The sequence below is a fragment of the Tachypleus tridentatus genome, chromosome 7 (genome assembly GCF_004210375.1).
Source record: "Tachypleus tridentatus isolate NWPU-2018 chromosome 7, ASM421037v1, whole genome shotgun sequence".
Lineage (NCBI taxonomy): Eukaryota > Metazoa > Arthropoda > Merostomata > Xiphosura > Limulidae > Tachypleus > Tachypleus tridentatus.
Genome location: NC_134831.1, coordinates 150,907,523 through 150,934,734, shown reverse-complemented (window position 1 = coordinate 150,934,734; position 27,212 = coordinate 150,907,523). Strand labels below are relative to the sequence as shown.

At 32.9% G+C, this 27,212-nt stretch overlaps 1 protein-coding gene across 1 annotated transcript in view; it reads right to left on the bottom strand.

The window, feature by feature from the left end:
* Window positions 1–27,212, bottom strand: part of LOC143256907 (degenerin-like protein unc-105) — a 75,151-nt gene that overhangs the window by 37,082 nt on the left and 10,857 nt on the right. Inside the window, exons 2-8 of the mRNA XM_076514751.1 lie at window positions 21,494–21,721; window positions 20,769–20,808; window positions 19,609–19,685; window positions 15,109–15,233; window positions 10,747–10,895; window positions 8,688–8,786; window positions 3,297–3,414 (exon numbers count right to left, since the gene is read on the bottom strand). Coding sequence (XP_076370866.1) covers window positions 3,297–3,414; window positions 8,688–8,786; window positions 10,747–10,895; window positions 15,109–15,233; window positions 19,609–19,685; window positions 20,769–20,808; window positions 21,494–21,708 — 823 coding nt within the window. The 5' untranslated portion in view covers window positions 21,709–21,721. The remainder of the gene's footprint in view (window positions 1–3,296; window positions 3,415–8,687; window positions 8,787–10,746; window positions 10,896–15,108; window positions 15,234–19,608; window positions 19,686–20,768; window positions 20,809–21,493; window positions 21,722–27,212) is intronic.

The window sequence follows — 27,212 nt, the reverse complement described above, 5'->3', positions numbered from 1 at the left end:
CACTTTCAAAACCTGGCAAAAGTTTGTATTTAGTTATGATTCATTCACCTAAAAATAAGTGTGAAAGTAAATGATGAAACCAGTATAACACTCGATCCTGTGGTATGAGTGCTACATGGATTTGATATTAACCATATGATAACAGAACCCACTATAGTCCCATATACTGTTAAAATGCACGACAGATTTTATTTACACTATTTTTACTCGGCTTTGTGAAACCTAGTTGGTGATGTATGTGTACCACTAATCCATAGCATTCAAGTAAAATATTAGGATGGAGATATGATTACTGAAACATATACAAATACTCATTGCAGATCCGTTTTGAGGAGTTTTCAAATTATAGAGATTGATATAAAGGATGACGTGGGTTGACCTATCTCCTTTGGCCAAGGGAGTGTCATCATAAAACTTCATTTTCGTCATCAGTGACGTCATGAGAATACCTTTCTGTCACGAACCAGCCGTCAATGATGCATCTTACAATTACCAGTTTGTAAATTATTTATCTCACCAGATTGATAGTGAATGGCAGGGGGGTAAAGGAATGGGAGACATATTGAACAGCCTGTCTGTTCAGTTATACCACTTCTGAAGTAAGGGAATCAGCGTTAGCAAAACAAGCTGTTTATCAGGCATAAATTTATTATTAGATGATATACAAGAAAAATCTATTCATATCAATTCATACTTTTTGACAAATAATTGTTCAGTGGATTGAAACAACTTAAAAATGGTTGAAAACAACTCTTCTCATGTCAATCTGTTTCTTCGTTCGTTATTACTTCAATAAACGATCAATCATTTCTTCTTCTCACACCTTTAAGTATATAACTCCTATAAAGAAACTTTACTGAGTTATCATGGAGAAGCTAAGAAAAGTCGTTTGACGTCGTTTATGTAAATAAAGTACACGATGGGTGTTTTGGATTTTGACGATGGTGGGAACGATAAAAAAAAAGCCTATACATTGACACATGGACACATGTGATAGTCAAACAATTCGCATGATCAGACAATTACATTCAGGCTTCTTTTCACAGAATACGTTCTCGTCCAGTGGTGTCAATTGAAAACTCTTGTATGTATGAAATAAAGATTCATTTTATATTGTGCCAAACAATCAACCAGAATAGTAAGTGTTTCTTTAACACGTTTATATTTATGCTAGAAGAACCAGATCAGCTTGTCAGTCATCCATGCTGTCGCACACTAAAGCAATTCAGACAGGAATGCTTAAACATTCTTTGAAATATATAGTGTATAAATAATTTTTATTTATTCAAGAACACTTACAAGCATCTGTCGATGACATGTTTTAGGTTAAGCACCTACACTTCTAGTTATATGCTGTGTTAGTAACAATTCAATTATCGGATCTTGGAAGAAAAATTCGTACAATTTCGAACTTTATGTATCAATTTCTTGGCAATCAATGTGAATAGGAAAGAGATTCATTCTCGACCTTTACAATCCAATTCTGATGCCGATCTGCATACAAGAAGTTAGGAAACATTATTTAGTGGAAATGAAAAACATTTTCAAGATTAAGGAGTTGATATAGAGTATGATGAGAACTCAAGAAGATATACAATTCTTGTCTTTGATCTGCACCCTTTCTATCTGCGAGAGATTCACACTTTAACTTGATGAAACTGGAGAATTTACTAACTGAAATACGTTTTGATAGTGCCCTACCCAACACTATGAATATTCTCGCCTAAGCAGAATTTCAGTCCATTTTAAAAAGTAATCGTAACTGATATCTAAGTAACACTATAAAAATGTATTCGATATTTTTTCCAGATTTGTGTGGTGACAGAAGTTTGTACTTATGTTTACCAGTGATTGACGACCTGATTATTCATCCATTAGAACTGCCTCTATATAACCTCAACATTAGAAAATTTATCAGTATGTTTGTTTGGATTGAATTTCGCGCAAAGCTACACGAGGGTTATTAGTGATAGTCGTCTCTAATGAAACAGTGTAACACTAGAGGGAAGGAAGCTAGTCATCACCACCCACAGCCAATTCTTCGGATACTCTTTTATTAGCGAATAGTTGAATTGACCGTCACGATATAATGCCCCCGCGTCTGAAAGAGCGAACATGTTTTGTGGGATGGAGATTTGAGCCTACAACTCTCATATTGCGAGTAGAGTGCCCTAACAACCTATCTACGACGGGCCTCATTATGTTTGTTCATGATTTTATTGCAAATACGTCCTTATATATATATATATATATCTTTTCAGTAGATCAGATGGCAAAATCGTTATTGTGAAAAAGTATTAAGGTGTACAAATGTGTCAGACATTATTGTGTTGAGAACTTTTTTGTATTATACTAAACCAATATAGGTAAAAATAATAATTTTGAAATTAAATATGGACATTGGTAACCTAATTACATGTTGAGAGAAGTTTATCTTCATCACCCTCTGGTGGTTTCCTATTGTGTAATCATTATAGATGACCCAGTTGTCTTACTACCTACCTTAGAAATACTCACAGTGATGCAAACTTGTGGAACTATGTCTCCTAGCAACGTACCTTCTGGCATTAGACAGTTTTCGCTGGTCAAGTGACAAGGCAGAATGACAACTTCCATTTATGAAGTGACTCGATAGCTATTTCTTTAAGACGATCGTTTTTTGTGTATAACATTAACTTAAAATTACTTAACTGACATTAGAGTATCATAAATCATCTACTGTTTGAAAAGCCAGTTTATATTTAGTGTTACAACAGAATTTTGTGTGATGGAACAGGAGATAAAATCAGATATATTTTGCATAATATTTATATTAGTCAATCATTATTAAAAGGTTACACCAAAGTCATCTTGTTTGTTAAAATATTTTAACCTATAAATAACGTAAGTAGTAAACATACTCGTTAAAGGCAGTTAAAATGTTTAACTTACAGAAATCTCATATTTCTCAAAAACAATTAATTTTAATTATATGTAAAAAAATATTTACAACTTGTAATCAATGATTACTTTTCAAACACTTTAAAATCTTACAAACTGTCAAAACTGATTAACTTAAAGAGTTTTTTACAGCTTAAAAATGTTGGAAACTGTTGATTTCATGAAGTTGCTTTAAACTGGGTAATTATCAGTCATGTGTTTCAACTTGCGTCCATTAAAACGTTGTAATTCACGAAAAATTCGAAATAATTTAATAATAGTAAATCTCGTCTAATTTAAAAACATCTAAATTAATTTATATGTACAAATATTCTCCACTCAAAGTACATAGTTTATAAAAAATATTCACAATTTACCTGAATTGAATTCTCTACCCAATTTCTCTTTTGCTTCGAATGTTAACGGGTAAGTAAATGCTTCAGTAATTCCACATTTTTCGTAAGTTTTGTTGTATATACATTCAAGATAACACAGCTGAATATCAAAACAAAATACAATTACATGTAATTCATTCTGCTCGTTTTCCACTCAAATAAAATATATTTTGTAGATTAAGCTAATTTTAGTGATAATTTTAAACATTTTGTAGATAATGTTGTATTAAATTAATAATCTAGTTTTATCGATCTACTTAAAAATACCTTCGGTGTGAAGAAAGTGGTACAGCCAAACTAGTTGGACATTTTGGACATTTTTATTCAGCCTTGGTCGTGATGGTGTGTAGAACAAGACATGTCACCTAGCTAACCAATGAACGAATGCTGTCAAATATTTATCAATGCTACTGGTGTATCCACCAGTTTGGTCGCCAATGTTGGTTTCATTACTTTAAGTCGCACGTGTAATCCTTTCATATCTGCACCTTTTTTTCCCACCTAACGTGTTTTTTTTTTAAATCAAATGTCACAACATACTATAGCAAGTAAGAAAGTGACACTCGATAGTACCCACATTACACTAGGATCACAATCCTATCATACGGAACAGACCTTCTTTTAGAGAACCAAATACATGGTGGTATTTTGTCCTCTCTGAAACAGTGATAATAATTTTCTTTATACTAACGCTATAGAATTTAGATTAACAGTTTCTCTTCATCGCCTGTATGCAATAGGTACAGCGGCATAAAGCATAATTATTTATGCAATTGGCTTAAACTGATATCACGTGACGTTAAATGCTCTTTAATTAAAATAAGTTCACAAAACTTAGCAAACTTTGCTTAAACGTGGGTAACGAACAATCAATAATAACACTCCACCTGTATGATTCTGTTAAAACTGAGGTATAAACTGCTAATCCGGTTTATTTGACTTAACCAATACTTACTTATCTGAGCGTCCTTTCACCGTACAGGTCCTCTAAATCAGCCGTTTTTAATCAGAATGACCAAAAGTAAAAACTGTTTGCGTTTAATGCTAGAAAAAGTGTAGTAAAATATTAGGCCTGTATACACGTCATGTGTCTTTTTCGTAGACGTGTGCAAATATTTTAGCTAAATTTGAGCAGTTTTTGTTGCATAACATTGCAGATCACTTATATTTTTACCATATTTTATACATAATTGTAGTTGTAAAGATCTAATAGTGTACTAAATTTGAAAAAAAAAAATATAAAATCAAGTGTTTGCCTATTAGATAATGTTTGGTCCTTTCGATGCAAATAAAAAAAATAGGAAGAAAGTCAATCAAAACTGGAGATGTTGTGTTTCTTGTATTGCCTTGAACATTGGTACGTGAAATAAGGATCCAGTAAAGTACATCCATAAACAATACGTGCTAGTTTGGTCACCACAGCCAGAGTTACAGAAAGCGGAATATCGCTGAACTATCACTGTTGTTAGTAACACACAGTGTGTCTTGTAGGTTTTTGTTAAAACGCCTGATACTCTCATATGGCATTTACGAGAGAAACAAAAGGAATCTGCTATTTTCATAACTATAAGTGTCTCTCAGAGATTAATGAAACAGCAAAAGATTACTTTTCAGCTTTATATTTCCGACAAAATGTGGTGTAAATTACGTTTTCGTAAATATAAATATCTTTATAATCTTACTGTAATGGACGTAACGTGTATGTCAGTATTTATGTATGCAACCAAAACTACTTCGCCATCTATTGAATGGCGCCAGTTTGGGTATTTGCGATTCAGACAATTAGAACAATAAATGTAGTATGTGCAACAACCATTTATTTAAAAAATAAAAAAAACAATTTTAATAAAAATACAACTTTCACTAAGACTTACGTGAGGTTTTGATTTTTTAGTGTAGATTTTATATATAAGATTGAAAAACTGGAGTTATTATTATATTTTATTCAATATTTCGCTCATTATAATAAGTAATAATAATAATTACCTAAGACAGTAATCTTTCAAATTTGGTCGGTCTCATCACTCAACATAATCTTGTTAAAAGAAAACAAAACAAAACGCGGAATCAGTGTCCCAATAGCTATGAAGCCCACCCACAATGTGAGTGAAACAACATATAACAAGAAATATGTGTGAATCAGCGTCCCAATAGCTATGAAGCCCACCCACAATGTGAGGAAAATAACAAGTAACAAGAAATATGTGTGAATTAACGTCCCAAAAGCTATCAAGCCCACCCACAATGTGAGGAAAATAATAAGTAACAAGAAATATGTGTGCTGGCGATAAATTGATAATGTTGAGCTTCGTTTATATTTCTTATGATTTTTTTTCAGATGCATTTATTTCATTTTTCAGCTAATTTACATGAAACTATTCAACATCATGCCTTGAAAGTGTAAAAAAAACACACGACAATTTCTGTTACGTATGCGGCATTGCATTCGCAACGTAATCACAACGGCATACAATCCACGGATCTTGGGAATTCTTACCGATATACTTCGGCTGTCCACTAAGCGACTAAGATAAGGTGTGAACGCTACATATTATCTGTACAGCTGACTTGCATGATTGGTTGAACCAAAGGAAAATGTCAATGTCGTGTGGCACACGGAGGGATCTGAGAGACCATCACGGCGATTGTTACTTTTGCAACATTAACGTAAGTTCATTCTCTGTGAAGAACAAACATAAGATTATTTATCAGAACCTGAATCCGCGCACAGACTCAATCCTAAACGATGACACGTTGCAGATTCCAGTTTTTCCAGATCATGGACTCGATTCTTTAGAAAACGAAATGGAATCTGATGAATGTGCGATTGACGTAGATCCGAGACCTTAGAACGATCTTGACTACACACCTGACGAAAAGGCGAAGAAAAATCGGAGTCTCAAACGTTTATCCAAATGAACTGAACGACCTCATTGGAGACCAAGCTATCCACAAAGATAAAACGCAACGTTTCGCTTTGACTACTCAAGTAGAGACACTTACTTAAGAAGAACGCCCTAGTGTGTCATTGTCGAAAACGAAACCATAATACGGTGATATTCTTCACAGTAGGCAGTCCGCTCTCTACTATTACCATGATATTGTCACAGGCTCGCAAAACATCTGACTGGTGCATCCTCAGCGACTTCTAACAGCGAAGCTTGAAAGCGGTTCCATTGCATAATGGGAACTTGAAGACGTGCATCCCGATCATCCAGTCTATTCATCTAACGTAAATATACGATAACATGAATATACCACCCCAATGTAGTACTCATCAATGAAATATGTCAAAGACACTGGTATAATAATGCAGGGTTCACGAAACATTGTTGTTTCCCATACCGCAGATCATAACATCAGACGTACATACCAACAAGGAAAGAGCAATGTGTTCTCGTAATTGAGTCAAAGAATATTTTCCTGCCACATCTCCATTTTAAGCTTGGTTTAATGAAGAATTTTGTAAAAGCTATGGGTAAGATGAATTTCAGGAGGTTCCAACATCTTGTTAAGAAAGTTCTGAACATCAACGCCACGGAATTGAAGGAGAGAATCTTTGAGTAGCCCCAAGTTAGAAGGGTTCTGTACTATTAAGGTTTTGAAGAAATTGTCAATGTCTTAAAATTAAAAACATGGTAGGTTTTCAGATAAATTTGTGGAAACTACTTAGGTAACCACAAGTCTCCTGCTTATAAAGTTGGAGTCTAGAAACTGCTGGATGGATATGAAAAATGTCCTAAAATTATATTTTTATATTCTCATCTAGATTTCTTTCCCGAAAACCTTGACATATCAAGTTGTCTCGACTTAACGTGGAGAATAAAATCCATGCTTTACTAGCTTCCTTACTAGCAAAATGAACAGAATTGTTCCATCAAAACATTCACACAATGGAAAATCGCTACCAAGATTTTTGGAACGAAACTATACTAACAGATTACTGTTGGACGTTGTAGCGTGATACTACGGATATAAGATCATACAACGTTTTAAGTTCTAGTAATTTTTTTTTCTTCATAAGTTCATAATGCATAAAGTTGATCGGGCTCGGCTTGGCCAAACGTGTTAAGGCGTAAGACTCGTAATCTGAGGGTCGCGGGTTCGCATCCCCGTCGCGCTAAACATGCTCGCCCCTTCAGCCGTGGGGGCGTTATAATGTGACGGTCAATCCCACTATTCGTTGGTAAAAGATTAGCCCAAGAGTTGGCGGTGGGTGGTGATGACTAACTGCCTTCCCTCTAGTCTTACACTGCTAAATTAGAGACGGCTAGCACAGATAGCCCTCGAGTAGCTTTGTGCGAAATTCAAAAACAAACAAACATACACTCAAACATGCATGTATGAGAATGACAATGATCAAAACGTCATAATGTTTTAAGTAAGATTTCTTATTGTAAAAGCTGTAATTTATAATAAAAATAGTTGAATTATTTTTCTGTTTAGATGTTAACTCTAATTCAAGAGTAATAACGTAAAACAAATGTTGAGTAGTTGTAACAAGAGGCTCTTTTTTGATGTTTGTGTTTCAGAACCCCGCTACTAAGACAATAAAAAGTCTTAAGAATTGAAGTTAGAATGACAAGTGGGGAGATTTGTGGGACTTTTTGTGGTTCAACGCTATTTCTTTGAGAACTGTTTAATTTATTAAATTATGAATAATAAGATTACGAAGTATTTTTTATCCTGTAATTTTTTCTGACTACTTATTGTTGTTAACATTATTTTGATATTTTTCGGTACGTCAACGGTATATTTACGGACTTGTTTGTTTGTTTCGAATTTCGCGCAAAACTACACGAGGGTTATCTGCGTTAGCCGTCCTTAGTTTAACAGTGTAAGACTAGAGGGTAGACAACTATGCATCACCACCAATCGTAAGCTCTTGAGCTACTCTTTTACCAATAAATGGTGGAATTGACTGTCTCATAATAACGTCTCCACAGTTGAAAGAACGAGCACGTTTGTTCTTACAAGGATTCAAAGCCGTACCCTTCAGATTACGAGTCGAGTGCCCTAACCATCTGACCATGCCGGGGAAGTATTGCGTTTAATAAATATCTTAATTTCTAGCATTCTTGCAGTAGTGTTGTTATTTGATATGTTTGAAATCTAATAAATCACCCTTTTCAAATGAAGACCTAATCTTAGAAGTCGGTGCAACTCCAAGGTCTGGATTTTCCCCATTCCAGTTGAATTACTTTACTGTGTAATGTATACATACAATGCTTAATATATATATATATATTGTTGAACAAGAAGTTCAATGTAATCACATCAAAAAGGAAATATAACGTATGTATTGGAGCTTTTATTCGTTTACCTACTTTCTATTACATATTATATATATTACAACAAAAGCATAATTCTTACCTTCTGATCTAACAGCCCAGGCCTCACAGTTGACAAGCCAATTTTATCGTAGTCCGTGCAGTTTGTATGGTATGGAGGAGGTAAGAGATATGAAGTTTGCTACAAGGTAAATAGTATTATAGTTATGCAAAGTTTAAAAAATCATAACGTATTAAGTTTGGTATTTATAACAGAAGTTTTTGAATACAAAACATTTTGTTTTAAGACCTACAGTCGTCCATGAATTATTAGAGTGTATGTAGACCTGGACAGTTTATTCGATTAGTTATGTAACAATGCTGTTGTTTCTTAAGCGTAAAATTACACAGTGGGCCATCTGCGCTCTGTGGTATCACAATATTTTATTGTCGGTAAATTGTTTGTTTGTTTGTTTGTTGTTTTTAATTTCACGAAAAGCTACACGAGGGCTATCTGTGCTAGCCGTCCCCAATTTAGCAGCGTAAGAGTAGAGAGAATGCAGCTAGTCATCACCACCCACCGCCAACTCTTGGGCTGCTCTTTTACTAACGAATAGTGGGATTAATCGTACTTTATAACGTCCCCACGGCTGAAAGGGTGAGCATGTTTGGTGCGACCAGGATTCGAACCCACGAATCTCAGATTATGAGTCGAACGCCTTAACCCCCTGGACATACCGGGCTTCTTGTCGGTAAATTATTATATACTCAAAACAAGAGATTTCCCAGCACAGTAAATAACGTTATTCTCATAAATTACAGTGAACTAATAAACTATAGTACTAAACTTGATTAAAAATAAAATATTACAAAAAACTACTTGAAGAAGTTGTTGGAAAACAGAATAAGAAATTAATTAAATATTCTACTGGAAAAAAGAGAGACCTTATAAAATATAAGTACGTACACAATTATTCATGTTTGGACGGGTGCAACTTTTATGATGTAATTTTTGTGTTCGAGATTTTTTTGACATGATAATAGCTATTTTTATAATATTCCAATATATTTCGATAGTACAATTTCTGTGCATAGAAACATTTTTAAATGAAATAAATAATTGCTGCATCCTTCAGCCAGCAGTAAAATGTCGCGTCAGTCAAATGACCGACAGTAAAATGACAATAGCAAAATGTCGTACAACCAGGCTCTGTCCAGACCACGGAATCAGACCCGGATTTTAGCATTGTAAGTTTAAAAACTTACCTGCAATTTACTTGAGGAATATACATAACATAACTTCAAATCTAACGATACCGAACAACCCGTCTCCACAGCTAAGATAGTACATAATATTTCTTCGTTAGTACATAATATTTTCTTAACTATTGAAGTTTGCACTGAAATTAAACTGTTTGGGCATTACAAAAGAAATATTTAAAAATTTCAACACCTTCATGAGTGGTATTCATTCTGTAACATTATATGATGAAACTGATATATAAGCTCTCAAACTTGGACATTATAAAACAGTCATGCTCCTGTTGATACAGCGGTATGTTTGCGACATTAAAACATTAAAAACCGTCGTTCGATCCTTACGGTGGGCGGTAAAGATGAACTAATTGTGCAGTTTTGAGTTTATAAACAGTTCTCCTTATTTTAATGAAAAGATACACAATGGGTCATTTGCGCTCAGTAAACAGCGGAAAATCGAGCGCCGAAATGTTGCACTGCTAAGCCTAAAATTATCGCTAACTCATCAGAGGACTTTATAAACAGGAAAACAATCATAAACACAGAACTTAAAACTGTTAACCCTATTATTTTACTTATACAAAATTATGAGCTTTAATTTTCAGTTAAATATTATTCGGAAATTTTTTTATCCTTTAGTTAGTCATCAGTGTTTAGCAGCCAACATTAGGTTTTCTTTGAGGCAAGTTTATTCGCTTGTGAAAATTATTATTGTTAATGGACATGATAGCAAGTATTTTTGAATATTCATTCAAAGTAACGTGCTTTGATAATGATGCTTCTACTATCTGTGAAGATAACATGCAATTTTAAAGTAGGAGATTCACTTTTCTACAGAAACTTAAACTAGTACTTAAAATGTAAAATATTATATCGATGATCGTAGAGAAACTTTGTCTTCTTACCTGAGTGAAAAAGTAAGAGTATTTTAAGTCTGGTTTTAGAATGATGCTGTTATCACGTGGGTTTGGAAATACGTATGGTGAATGAACGATTACGATTGCTCTATAGAAGATATATTCGTCGGTCGGTATTCGAACAAAAAAGCTCAGTTCTGGCAAGACGAGAAAAAAAGATTAAGGCTATTTAATTACTATGAATATTTAAGTTAATTTTAATTCAGTGATCACTTCTGGAACCTGATATTTGACCATTTCGTTACGACACTTTAATTTTGAATTGCATTTTAATACGCATTAGTCCTAAAGAAAATTACTGGAAATACAATTACTGTGGATGGTTACACCAGTCCTGCTATTTACCCAATGATATGACCAAGTACGTTATTAAATAAAGCTACTTTTCTTAATTTGGTTCTCACAAAAATTATACAGAGGTCAGTTTTAAGAAGATTAAATAAAATTTAATACTAGTAATAAATTACGGCACATCCTTACTTATAGAAATATTAATTTCCATCTCTTACTAATTACACCAGTCCTACTATTTAGCTAATGATATGACCAAGTACGTTATTAAATAAAGCTACTTTTCTTAATGTGGTTCTCACAAAAATTATGCAGAGGTCAGTTTTAAGAAGATTAAATAAAATTTAATACTAGTAATAAATTACGGCACATCCTTACTAAGAGAAATATTAATTTCCATTTCTTACTAATTAAATATATAGTAATTAATTAATTAAATTTTTAGTAACAGTCTATATTAACTGATAGTATTGTCATTTTCTCTATCAGTTAAGTTTACGGTGATTATCTGTAATGGCTAAGATTAGCCATTACAAAAAAAATTACATTAATTTCAGTATGACAATAACTATAAGTTACTTCATTAAAAACGATTGTGTTGAGCTAAGCTTTAATTAAGAAGGTTGGGATAATCTCAGTTATGATAAAAAGTTACAAAAACGTATATAAATTAGGTTCTCTTCACTGCGTTTCTGAAGACAAATGCACCTATTTCATTAAGAAGAGTTTCCAGGTTATACAGCAGTAAGTCTAAGGGTTTACAAGGCTAAAATCAGGGGTTCGACTCCCCTCGGTGGGGTCACCAGATAGCCCGATGTAACTTTGCTATTAGAAAACATACACACTCAATCAAGAAGATAATAATGCAGTTACTAATTGAACATCATACAACATTTCAATTCATAGGAATGGCTGAGCTATACATGATTAGTAAAGAAAGTTAGTATATCTCGCTTTTCGAAGAACTCTGCGGGTAAATTCATAAAGTACCATTTACTTTTTCTGCTGAAAAAATGAGTACGGCTTGTTTTTATTTGAGTTTAAATAATACAACAAAATAAACTTATAGGCACGTTCTTTTATAATAACGTAATAATCTGTAATATTTAGCTTAACTGGAAATGATAGATAGAAGAAAATAATGTAGTGTTTAGTAGGTTTCTATATGAATTTTGCGCAAAGCTGCACGAGGGCTATCTGCGCTACCCGTCCCTAATTTTGCAATGTAAGACTAGAGGGAAGGCAACTAGTCATCACCACCCACCGCCAACTCTGGGCTACTCTTTAACTAACGAATAGTGGGATTGACCGTAACTTTATAATGCCCCTACGGCTGAAAGGGCGAGAATGTTTGGTGTGACGGGGATTTGAGCCTGCGACTTCTAATTACAACTCAAGTGCCTTAACCATCTGGCCATGCCTGACCTGTGTTTAGTAGGAGCTGGGGTAAATAATTAACATCACGTAAACAGTAGGTATTCTAAAAGGGACAAAGTAAAATGTTATTTTAATCACAAATTTAACACCAGTACATATAAAGAAATCTAATCAAAAGTATTTTACGTGGATATTTCACATTTGGATGAGAATACCTTCTCACTGATATAAAGTATATTTAGTATTAAAATCATCAGCCCTATAAAGTCTTACAAATTAAACAATAATTACCATTAACTTCTGAACAAGCCAAGCTACCTTCGTTGACCAAAGTAAAAATCCACTGATTTATAAACGTAGCTAATTTAATATACTGTTATTATAAACTCACTTGTAGTGATAAACATCTACCGTATACTCATTTGTATATCTCAGCTGTTAGCGATGTTTTCGGTCATAAACTCAAGATTACATCAGGAAGCTTAACGAGCTTAAAGGGTTTAAGTTAATTTTAAAACCACATATTAAGGTAACAGTTTTGGCTGAGTAAATCTGAAGCTGATATTGTACTTATAAAAATCGCTTAACTTGTTATATACGTATGTATGGAGTGAATAAAAATTTCGTTATTTCAACAAATTTTTATCTTTTACCGACAAGCGTACAAAAAATGACAAACATTGTCGCTCTAATTTTTTCACAGAACTTTTCCGTTTGGGATCTAATGATCCCTTTCTTGTATCGAAAAGAATACTAGTATATATATATATATATATATTTAGTGAAATTGAAAATGAAGCTAAATGAATAAACAAAATCATGAGGAAGGACTGCGTTAAAAACAGCAATCAAAATTAATGATATTATAACCATAAATGTTCAAGCCATAAACAAAACACACTAACATGAAACAAAATACGCTATATATTTTAAAAAATCATATTAGGATACAAGCTACAACGTGGGATTATAAAACGTATGGTAGGTTTTGGAGGTGACTGAGGAAGTAGGACTCATATTGCGATGGGGATACACCGTCTATCAATCTTAACCTCCAATTCGTTTGTCTCACATAAGAAAATTAGAAGTTAGGAGAGCGAGATGTGAGTGCTCAAGTCCATAACGTCCCACATCTATATCACTAATAGACCATATGTTAGTTTGGGCATATTATTACATTTGAGAATAGGTTGATAGAGATAATTTGGTATTGATTGCTGACGCATAAAAATATACCTAAAAACCCTAACGATTACAATAGACATTTTATAAATACTGAGTTACTTAAAAAAATTATCTCTACTATGTTCTAAGACTAACATAAATATAGTGATTGGCCAAAGTATGGATAATTTCTTTTAAACTTTAACAACTCAATTTTAACTTTCTTCTTTCAATACTTGTTATAGCATTAAAACTTTCTATATAACTGTAGCTTGCTAGGTTGATCCATACTTGTCTTTATAAAATGTAAAAATGCTTTATTGTGCATGTTATAATATACAGTGTATTGATATACGGCATCCAGTTAATGTTGATATCTAGATCAGAGTAGCTTAGTTGTTCTTAGTGGATGTTTATCTGTGTTCAATGTATGTTTTCCAATATAAAATAATTGTTTTATTTGGTGAATGAGGTACTTGATGTCCTGCACAAAATTTGGGATTTTGTTTGTTTGTTTGTTCTTGAATTTCGCGCAAACATACACGAAGACTATCTGTGCTAGCCGTCCCTAATTTAGCAGTGCAAGACTAGAGGGAAGGCAGCTAGTCATCACCACCCACCGCCAGCTCTTGGGCTACTCTTTTACCAACGAATAGTGGAATTGGCTGTCATATTATAATGCCACACTGTTGAAAAAACGAACATGTTCGGTGCGACAGGAATTCGAACCCTCGACCCTCAAATTACGAGTAGAGCGCCCTAACCACCTGGCCATGTCCAGCCCAAATTTGGGATCAGGTTGTACAGGAAGCAATGTGTGATAAGACCTTACACGTAATTCTTTGTCAAGATTAAAAAGTATTGCAGGTCATGCTTACAATATTAATTAAACATTCATACCTATAAATGTAAGAAATTATAACCCGTTAAACCCTCTTATGATTTATGAACCTAAAATAATTAATTTTGATTAAAGTTGAAAAAAAATGTACGTTACCTTGAAAAAAAGAAAAATAGTTCAGTTTGCATACTTAGTGAGACGTAATAGTGAAATAGTATAAAATATTGATATAGAAAAATAAAACGTAATTTAATTTACGTTACATTTAACAGCGATTCTTGAAGACAATAGGTCAAAGTTTAGTTTTGTAGAGCTAAGTTTAAAATATGTAAATTTTAATATTTCCATATGGATGATAAAAGTTTAACATCAACCGAATAATTTATATTTCGTAAAATAACAGTATATAAAACAGCAGTCTTATGTTTTCCAACATGCTTATTTTAAGACATTTTGAAAAAAAAAATAAGCAGAAACTCTGTTTTATAAGCATGTAATAAATTTACAGATGCTTACAACAACTATGGATAAAACAAATTGTAAGTTTAGTTTTGTACAAAGTTTCTTCTCGTTAGTTATTCTTGCAATTCAACAAAACATATTTCTATGAACATTCAGAAATAGTCTGATAAATTTTAAGGTATTTTGGTATTAAGTAAATTACTTAATTTTCTTACTTTCTTTTTCAGTTTTGCTGCCTTCCTTTAGAATTTTCAACACCTTTGACCGATTTGACCAAGCAGCGTTAAAAGTGAAGCAGTTACCGAACATCGAATCAAAATATTCAGTCACAAACCCTTTTCTAATAAAGAAGAAAAATTAGTATTTATATAAATCACATTTTTATAGTAAGACATTGGTAAAATAGACATAATTATATGACCTTTGATCACATATGTTTGGTTTGGATATGATTACATAAAAATACAATATTACGATTTATAAGATCAAAAACATTGACCATAAATTATCCTATAACTTATGATAAAACATAATAATTGGAATATATAAAAAAATGAAGTAAGAATAGTAGGAAATTATCAGTAATTACATTAAAGTTAACTTTCACTAAACAAGAATGTTTCGAAATTCCTTATCCTTTTTAGTGCATTACCATTTAGTAGTAGCCTCTGTCAACCTCAGCAATTAGTTATAGAGGTAACGAATTTTATCGTAACATAAATCACGCACGAAGTTTTAAGAAAATTACTAAAAGTTAAACTAATCTAGACGTAAATAAACTTAGAATAAGAAATATATTTTATTGCGAACATTGTGTTTCATCATAAAATCATCTACAATCTACACGACTAAATTATACGCAGAAAATACCAAATAAAATCCATATTATCGAATATCCTCACAAGGAAAAGGATGAAAACTAGAAGGGCCCGGCATGGCCTAGCGCGTTAAGGCGTGCGCTTCGTAATCTGAGGGTCGCGGGTTCGCGCCCGAGTCGCGACAAACATGCTCGCCCTCCCAGCCGTGGGGGCGTTATAATGTGACGGTCAATCCCACTATTCGTTGGTAAAAGAGTAGCCCAAGAGTTGGCGGTGGGTGGTGATGACTAACTGCCTTCCCTCTAGTCTTACACTGCTAACTTAGGGACGGCTAGCATAGATAGCCCTCGAGTATCTTTGTACGAAATTCCAAAACAAACAAACAAAACAATGAAAACTAGACTTACCAAAAAGGACTTAGTTATTTTCTGAAGCAAAAATTTCAATCTTTATTTATATCTAATGTTGTTGTTGTTTTGAATTAAGCACAAAGCTACACAATGGGCTATCTTTGCTCTGCTCACCACGGCTATCGAAACCCGGATTTTAGCGTTGTAAGTCCGCAGACATTTATATCTAAATGCGGAATAAGTATACATCCGTTCAATTTTATTTTAGTATATTCGAGATATTTTTAACAGACTGTTGAGATAAATTTAAAATTTAAGGTTGTCATTCTTTATCACATTACAAAACTGTATTAATGTTGTTCTTTTTTTCTTGAAAAAGCTTAATGAAAATTCACACAACGATGTTGCCAAGCTACGTTCAACATGTGTTGAAGAAATATATATCGTTTATCTATCAAAGGAAGTAAAATGACGTCCTCTATCTCCAGAATTTACTTTTATTATCTCAGTTGAATCTAAACTAAACCACTGTCATCAGTAAGTTGAATATCGATACACGTGTATAGAAGGCTCACCAATATAAAAATAACAATACTGTTTGTTGTCTTGTATTTTGTGTTTTGCAGTTTTTACGGGCGTGTTTGCCAATTAAATACAAGGTTTGGTTTGGTGTGTTTTGAATTTCGCGCAAAGCTACACGAGGGCTATCTGCGCCAGCTGTCCCTAATTTAGCAGTGTAGAAGACTAGAGGGAAGGCAGCTAGTCATCATCACCCACCGCCAACTCTTGGACTACTCTTTTACTAGCAAATAGTGACCGTCACGTTATAACGTCATAACGGCTGAAAGGGAAAGCATGTTTGATGTGACAGGGATTCGAACCGGCGACCTTCAGATTACCTCGGGAATGAGAGAGAGACAACCAAGGTGAAGTTGGATGACAAGGGCATCACGAGGAGCTTAAAAGATTATGATTTAAGACCCATAAGTATGAGAATTTTTAACGTTTCACAATGATATTGACCATAGTTTTCTATTCTTATTTTCCAAGCGTCAAGGTACTGGCAACTATAATAGGGACACGTGTACACGTGTCTAACAATGTGTCTGCTGGATGAAGATACAAATAATATAATTCAGCGTTCTATCATGAAAGGAAAGCACAAACAGTGCATGATCAGTCATTGGTATACATTTAGAATAGGATATACATGACAATATATAATAATTTTGATGGCAACATTTTCTAAACGATAGATTAAAACACCAGTCTAAAATAACGGAATCATTAGGACAGCTAATGTTAAGTGCTTTTATGCATCAAACATGTTTTAAAGAGATTTAATGAGTTTGTACAATGTGCAGTAACCCGAGGAAGTAAACATGAATATGATATGCTTTTCTGAAGTAGAGGCAAGGCCTGTTTGCTTGAAGTTAAGCATAAAAATACACAATGAGCTATTTGTTCTCTGCCCACCAAAAATATCGAAACCCGCTTTCTAGCGTTGCAAATCAACATACATATCACTGTGTTACTGTCAGGGGCGAAGATAAAGGTTTGGTTTGTTTTGAATTTCACGTAAAGCTTCACGAGGATTATCCACGCTAGCCGTCCCTAATTTTGCAGTGTAAGACTAGTCATCACCACCCATTCGTGAACTCTTGGGCTACTCTTTTACAAAAGAATAGTGGGATTGACCGTAACATTATAACGCCCCCACAGCTAAAAGGGTGAGCATGTTTGGTGTGACGGGATTCGATCCCGCGACCCTCAGATTACGAGTCAAGTGCCTTAACCACCTGGCCATGCCGGGCCCGAAGACAAAGCAAACGGTGCTAAAGATTTTAATGAGCAAAATCGTTTTGTAAAAACGAAAACAAAAAGAATCAAAAGAACTATATAAAAGACATTGTAATGGATGTACTGATGAGAAAAATACATCTTACACTTTATATGACAAATTTTTTCTCAATTATTTGAATTATAATATATGACTCACATTTGTATTTTGAAATGAAAATTGTGTTTAAAGAAAAAATAACATATCTCAGCGTAATGTGAATGTAGTGTACAGTTTTTCTAAATTAGGAATTAAAAAAATCCAACTGTCTTTTCAAGAAAGTGTTATGATTATAAAATACACTTATTTTAGTTTTATAAACGCAATCAAATGAAATAACCCCAATATCGCTTATTATAATTTACTGGCAAATGTTTTTCATTTTTCGTTAAGAGCGCCATCTATCGTATTGATTCCCTAATTAATTCCTCATAAAGTCTTTGGACATAGTTTTATAATCTTCTATTTTCCAGTTACTTTCCTGGTGAACGGACTTTATCCTTCAGTACAATTTATATATCTATATTAATCCATTACTAACACACTTAAGAACATCATTCATATTTCTAACAACAATATGTAAACCACACAAAACGTTTCTCACAAAGAAACGTTTAATAGAGTCATTAAAACACCATGTCTGACAGAAGTAAAAATAATATTATAATCTATCCAGTAAAAGTTTGACGTTGTTAACACTTTTAAAACTATGCAATTATTTTAATTGTCCGCTTCATGTTTGTTATACGCTATGGTTCACATCGTTCATTTAACAAATGAATAGTCTTATGTTTAAATCATAAACCACCTGGAGCCTATTTGATTTGTTATTCTGAACAAAGTAAAACCATAATGTTTTACACTAGAAACAAGGGAGACTTTCAGAACCAGTGTTTTGACGGATAGTTCTTGGACCTTATTTAACTAGTAATACTGTAATGCATTGGTACGCTAGATTTAATGTTATTTCATCGTAAGTATTGTAAAGTGGTATTTATCCTTCCGTTCAATATTTACATTCTACAGGAAATTGACTAAGTTTTTGACCATTTAAATCAGCAAATTATAACATAAAATCATTGTTAATAGGAATTATCATAACGATATTTTTGACATCGTTTGCCGTTACGTAATTGGTGTGGTGTCATAGAAAATTTATAGCTTTTGGGAAGGGTATGTAACAGCAAGACATTCATACTCTCAGATAATAAAAATGTGTTCAGGTCCGTGATGGAGAATTTCAAGGCGGAATTATTCCTTGTACTTAAGGGATTTAGAAAATGTGGATCAGTTTAGACACTTGGACATTTGAGAAATAAGCCTGCAATAAGTCGTACGCAAGCTGTGGTAAAAAATGTGCAGCGTTTTGTAACAAGTGACAATCTACGAAAATTAAGATCTGTAGAAAAAAAAAAGTCCACATCACCCAGACAACATAATCATATAATTAGGAACGATCTCATCCTGGAAAAACAGGAAGAGTCACGTGTACACAACTTTCTTCTTCATTCCAGTCTTAGCAGTTTTTTATAATAACTAGAGAGATAATTTTCGTATAATTTCAATCTTACTTGTTAAGTACACAAGTATGTTAATTCAATTATAATCTCACTTGTCAAGTTTTAGCATTGAATTATCAGAGGTCTGATTATTTTTAGAGCAGTTAGGCAAAGATTTCATAATAATTCACACAAAACAAAAACTCACTTTTCCTTGTAAGTAAACTCGTCTAGAAGAGATTCAAGAGACGTCGATTGCTTCTTGGCATAACTGTAGTTTATGCTCTAATAAGAAAAATATGTAATAAACAAGTCTTATAAAAACGAACTTTGTTAATAATTAGTCATTAATTTGTTAAGTTGTTAATTACAAACAATATCTGACCATCAGTTAATTTATATAAAAATTCAAACCCATTTTATCTAAATATCTAATAACAAATATGTTTTTTGTATATAACCCTGTTTTATACAGGATAAACGTGTCTAAGTATTTATAATGATCGTAACCGTCGTATGACATGTCTATGAGTGGTATATTAATTATACGTTCTCACATTTTGTTACTGGTTTCAAAAAATAGTACAAACATAGTTCAATGTGTTTTATATTTTATAACGCCGTTTTTTAGAACACACTTAGCTGGATATTTCAAAACTTGCTGTACTTGTTGATGTCTGTCTCTCAATAATGGTTAGAATTTTTAAGTAATTTTTTTCAAACCTTTATTACCTTTGTTATATTGTCCATTAAAATATTTTTCTGCGTGAAGGTACTTCAAGGTACTGAGCATACCTTAAACTGATAATTGCAGGCCTATTAAACACATTTTCAAAGCCTGTTGTTTAACACTAAACTCTTGTAAGTCCATTATTTTGCTGATTACAGATGAACATTTAAACACAATGTGCTTTTGTTATCTCAGTTAATTCCATAATTACTACTGAGATTTCACACACTAATCACACACATGCTTTTAATTAAACGGCTGGAGTGAAAATATCACATACATTATTAAAGTTGGGATATCTGCCATATTCGACAATCATTACACAAACTGTGTTTGTACATATGTCTCTAAACCAAGACTGCTACTTTACTGCTACCAAAACAAACAATGCGCAGTTCCATGATGTCTTCAAATCAAAAGTTTACCGAGTTTCAACTTATCGCTTAACAAACTATGATTGTTTTGTGATGTTTCTAAATTAAAAGCTAATCAAGTTGGACCACCAGTAAACAAATCATGCCAGTTTCATGTATCTAATTGAAAACATGATTTTAAAATACTTTACGTTATTATACTAAAGTATTATGTTTAACTACTGTAAAACCAATTTAACAAACGAGTACTTATCTGTAAGTTACCTCCAGAGGTACATATTCCAGACCTGTACTTAAGGGAAATCTTTAAAAGAAAAATATGCATGTTAGTTAGTTTTGAAAACCAATGTCATAATTTAAGAAAAAATGAATACATTAACTTAAGAAAACAACTAGTTTTGTTGTACATAAACCATTTGTTTAGCCACAAATAATACTAGAAACATACAGAGCTCACAAAAGATATTGATTAAAACTGTATTTATAAACTTAATGTATTTCAATTACACAAACACCAATGGTCTGATATGCTTTTAAACAGATCATAAAAACGATTGTTTGGTTTGCTTTAAATTACATGCAAAGCTACACCAGGGCTATTTGCGGGTAGCCGTTCCTAATTTAGCAGTGGGATTCTCTTTTTACCAACGAATAGTGGGATAGATCATCACATAATGACGCTCCACAGCTGAAAGGGCGAGCATGTTTGGTATGACAGGGATTCAAACCAACGACCTTTAGATTGCAAGGCAGACTACCAAACCACCTGGCCATGCCGAGCCGAAACGATTAATATCTTCCCGCAACTGTGCGAATTAAACTACATCTGTTAACTTACATAAAAAAACAAACTATTTTACTCATCTCTTCTTACAAGAGCAGTTTATAAAATATTCACATTTAAATTTGAGAAATTTCATAAACAATATCATTATGATTTTATCAGGATCTACTTTATGGTTTTGAATGAATTAGAAAATAATACTTACTTTAAATCTGCACAGAAAGTAATAGCAGGAAAATCTACGTCTTTATCATCTTGTACAGTGAAGTCCACAGTAACCTGATAACTCATAAAAATCTGGTAAAATGTGATACTCTGATAGAGAAATCCAACCATGGACAGGATCATTAAAACTTTCTGAAAATAGTTTATGGCCATCTTTGATGTAAACCATTTGTCGATAGTTTTGGAATTAGTCATCTCGACTCAGTACCTGTGAATAGCAAATATAATGAATTTAATGACAAGTCATAATTACCTTTCTTAAAACAATTATAAATGTTAAGAGAGTAGAAGTTAAAGAAATTTCTCTTTACACAACAAAATTTTAACACTTAGGTTATCTTTTTTCCTTTTTGTTACCGTTATTGTTTGGATATCAAAACTTTGTTGCTGAACAATGTCTTTTAGCGTCGAAAATCACACATGTGAGTCAATACCTAGACAGGAGTTTTTTTTATATTTAGTATAATTATGATGAAATCTGGATTTTGATTTTCTGTGTTGGCAAAACATAAATAGTCTTAATAATGTAAAAAGTTATATGATAATTTATTGTTTTTGTATCATTGTCCAGGCATTTTATACTCGACTTAAAGGTATGGATGTGCTGCCATCAGTTTGATGTTCATTACTCCCCATGAAGAGAACTTCTTCCTCAACTCGTCTTCTGATATAAGTGACATTAGTAGTTTGAAAATAAAGGTCACACACAATCTCAGAATATATCTATCATTTTAGAAACCAAAGATAAAGTCTATCAAATCAAAAGACTTAAAGAACTTCAAGAGTAACTGAAAAACAGTTTTTTTGTTATTGTTTTAAATTTCGCACAAAACTACACGAAAGCTATCTGCGCTAACTGTCCATAATTTAACAATGAAACATTAGAAGGAAGGCAGCTAGTCATCACCGCCCACCGCCAACTCTGAGGCTACTCTTTTAGTGGGATTGACCGTCACGTCACATTCGAACCCGCGATCCTCTAAATTTGCGAGTCAACGTGGACATAACGGGCCTTAGTACCCTCCACCTACGATATTTGAATATTTAAATTATTGGCTAAATGTAATAAAAAAGCTTTAAATGAGGATAAAACTAAAGTAATACCTTGGCCAAAATGTTTACATACTATTCTATATTGAAGGTACTGTCTGGATGCAAGGAATATTTAGTGTGTAAGTTTCCGAGATGAGAGGGTATAATGAGATAATGACATTCAAGTTTTATTCTGGTCTGTATAAGTTGTTATGAGCACTTGTTGGATAAAACACAGATACGCATCTGTTGTATTTAAAAATATGTAGTTTTAGTGCTATCTTTTCCGAAATAGATCAGTGCTTTCTCAGACAATTTCTCTTTAATTTATGTAGAGCCATATTTCGTTACTTGTCAGAAGTTATAAGGTGATAAATTGTTCGACTGTCCAGAAATAGAATGAAACAAACGGAAATCACCAGATCAGTTAGGTCCTTTCAGTGTACTTTGTCCAAAATACTGAAACGTCATTGGATTACAAGAAATGTTATTTCATGAAAGGCTACTGGTAGACGGCGAAACATGACTTGCCTGAGATTATCGTGTTTTGATCAGGTTAATACGTCAAGGTCGAAAGAAATCTTGGAACGCCTTACTACAGGAGTGGTATGAACACATTCATTTCATGGCATCCAGAAGAACAGTGAATCGGAGACTGACCAAACAAGGTTATTTTTCAAGAACTATCTGCAAACTGATATTAACTAGAATTCGCTATCAATACCATATTATTTGAAAAAAAAAAAACCAGCAAGGTAACTTACATTTAGAACACTTACGACGTGTAATTTTGTCTGGTAAGTCCTGTTTCCTGCTTTTAAAAGCTGATTGTAGGATTCACATTCGTCATTTACCTGAAGAACAGAGGAGAAAAGGCAATTTTTTCCAATAGGGAACACGCAGAAGGAGGTGCAATATGTTTGGGCAGTTATTTAGTTTGGAGGATAATTTGCTTTACATATATTTCAGGGAAACATCAATGGTGATTCCTACAAGCACCATATAGAAACAATATTTCTGCCGCATGCTACACCAATGTTTGACAATAACTTTGTGTTCCAGGGTGACAATGCTACTACCTACAGTGCACACATTGGACAAGATTATCTTGATCAGGAGAACATTATACGATTCAGTCTCCGTATTGTAATCGCATTGAGAACTGTTGAGCAAAACTAAGCCGGAAAATTGCTTAATTACGACCCCAAAACCGATGCTGATCCGGGTTGCAGTGCCTTCTGGTGATGAAATTACGATAGACTACACTAACAACCTCATCGACAAAGTGCCATGTCACCCTGTGAAAGTTACTATGGTACAAGGAGTGTCAAGTACTGAATGTTTAACATGAACTGATATAATGCTACAGATGCTATTTATAATAATTTGATGTCATATTTTATCATTGCATATGTATATTAGTGAGCTTTTGTTGTTTTAAATATGAAATGTCGAATTACACATTTTTCTACAAGTGTCTCATAAAATTATTTGCTTCTTTAATAAATCATTCATAATGTCCATAGAAAATGCTTCACTATAGAATTATATATGTAGGTGTTTAGTATAGAATGCATTTCTTTGCTTGAAAATCCTAAGTGTATATGCTTTCTATCTTAATAATAATGCTTTTATTTGTTACAGAATATAAAAACATTCTGACCAAAACTGTATGAAAAAAGTGTGATACTATTTATAATTTATCAGACTAACATTTGTCTGATTATGAGAGAAAGGTCTTAGCCAGAGAGTTAAAAATTCTGTTTTATGTACGAAAGTTGTTGTACTTTTTTCAAGACTTTGAAACTTTTTAAAAAGTGTGAAATTTAGAAAAAGGGACACAAAATGGTTTGGTTAATGCTCATACCACTAATTATGTCCTGGAGATGTTTAAATATTTTAGTCCTAAAAAAAGCGAAACAGTAATTTAAATAATGATGGAACACTAGCTTTGAAAGCTTGAAAAAAACACAAACTGTAAAAGCATTGCAATCAGTAAAGTGGATAAATGTAATAGGTTTGTGATTTCAAATAAATATAATTTCAATAATAAACAAAATATATTCAAAGCAATAAAGCTACTTTCATACCAACTACTAATAATCAAGCAGGAATCTGGGTAGCCAAACTTACAAGATATGTTTCAAAGTTATACAAAGATAGCACGATTATGAAACAAACTTATCAAAAAATAAGACTGTTGGGCTCATTCATAGTATGAGGTTTTACATGGCTCTCAAAGGCGGATGTCCAGTTACAGAAATTGTTTTATTATAGGAACCTTTGAGCAACTACCAACAGGATCCTTGGGCCGTTTTGTGACAGATTTTGTACAGAATGAATATTCTGTTAAGACTACCTTGGTTGTTTCTTCTTAATAGCTTAAAACAGAAACTGTTTAATTATGCTACCGAGTCACTGTTTAGAAATAGACCTCCTGACAAAATTAATGTTCTTTATTTTAACTTTGTGTTTCTCACGTATATGTTTTAAAACACTTCTGCGTTTTATGACGAAATAAGTTTCATCTTATGTGTAACGATAAAATATTTAATCAAATTGTTGAAGTAACTATAGATTTCAGCTTTTTTCCTGATCTTGGCAACCTTTTCTGTGCTTCCATGAAAAGTTTGTTTACAATCTTCTCCTGAACATTTTAAATTTGGTTATTATAGGAGATATGTTGATCACATATGTTGAGCTGGTTAATACATTTCTTCAGTTTTTAAAAGGTAAGCATCCCAGTATAAAGCATACTGTAAATAATCAAAAAATGACAAATTCTTGTACCTAGAATTTATCTTGGATAACGAGGGTGTACATTATACAGAGCAAAGTATACAATATAAAGAACAAAGTGCACCAATCTACAGAACAAAGTATACAATATAAAGAACAGATTTCACCAATCTACAGAACAAAGTATACGATATACAGAGCAAGATGTACAGTCTACGAATCAAAGTGTACAATATACTAAGTAAGATTACAACATACAGAACAAAGTGTAAAATCTCCAAAACAATGTATACAATATATACTTTGGTGTATAAAAACCTTTGGTTATCTCCAAGTAAAAGTAGAAAATTACTGATTTAATAATTTCTTGTGTTCAGTTTGCAAAATCCATTCTTTCTTGGTTTTCTAAATTGTATTCTCGAGATGTAGCTCAAAAATTATCTTTGGAATGTGAAACGTCATGTAAAGTAAAAGAGTTAATAGCCTTGATTTTTTGGCATAAAGGATAAAGTTCAAAGACTCAAAATACTTTCGTCACTAGTTAGACTAAGCTTAATGTCAAGTGCAGTGCTTCCCAAACGCGGAACTTTAATAATTATTAAATAGGTTTTATTTGGTAAAGTAAATTTATTACCATCTTATTAACTTTTTAAAATTTCAAACTTCATTTATTTTCTCATTGATATGCGTACTTGCTTATTTACAAAGCTACACTTGTCTGTGAGAAAACAATTGATAAGTTGCTACGCGTTGCCGTGATAATTGATCATGTGACTGATTACTATGTAACTACAACAGTCAATCATAAATGGCATTGTTCGATAGTTTTGACGCTTCCAGTGTATTCATGCGCGATGGAAATTTTGGTTTTTATTACCACAATGGGAAGTCGTTAGTTATATTTTTTGGTCTGAGTTGTTGATATTAGCTTGCAATATTTAAATTTCGTAATGAAAAGGAAGAGTTATTTTTTTCTTTTAAAGAGAAAGGTAAGTTAATAACGTGAAAACAAAATAGTTACAATTTAAATAATTATAATTATTGCATGTTTTACATACAGGTGGCAGCCCGTAAAGGTTACATCATATTTACCAGACTCAGAAATAGCAGATAGCTCTCGTGTAGCTTTGCGCGAAATTTAAAACAAAGAAACAAACAATCTGGTATTCTGCTATTTTAATTTAGCAATGTAAGACTAGAGGGAAGGCAGCTTGTCATCACCACCAACCGCCAACTCTTGGGCTACTCTTTTACCAATGAATAGTGGGATTGACCGTTACATTATAACGCCCCCACGACTAAAAGGGCAAGTATGTTTGGTGTGACGAGGATTCAAACCTACGACCCTCGCATTACGAGTCGATCGCCTTAACCACCTGGCCATGCCGAGCCAAGAATACCAGAAATAACCATTTTTTCTGAACACTTTTTAAGTGTACACACTTTCTAACTTGACAGGACATGACTAAATTTTCCCTGTAAGAGATAATAAAAATATTAGGTAATTCCAAATCTAATAAAAGTGCTTGTAATCCCTCCATGAATGTTGTTATGAAATGAAAATTTATGTAAACGAAAAAATCATAAAATAATCTTAATTTTTACACGAAATACTAAATATTTACGTAAATAAAAAAATAATTCCAAATAATGTTGCTGGAAGAAAATTGTAAACTGAGCATTTGTAGTCCAGATGTAATAATAGATATAGCAAAATCAGTTATTCTTGGATTAATATGCTTTTCACGTCAATGAAACGGTATGAAATATAAATAAATTTTATCTGTTGCCTGAATATCTGATTTTGTCAAAAGAAGCCATGGTTCAGCCAAACAGAAATGAAGTTTTTCTACAAAGTGTCCCGCTTACCTTTATAAATACATCAGTTACTTCAAACAGTTACAAGAATATGATGCAACACTTTTCAT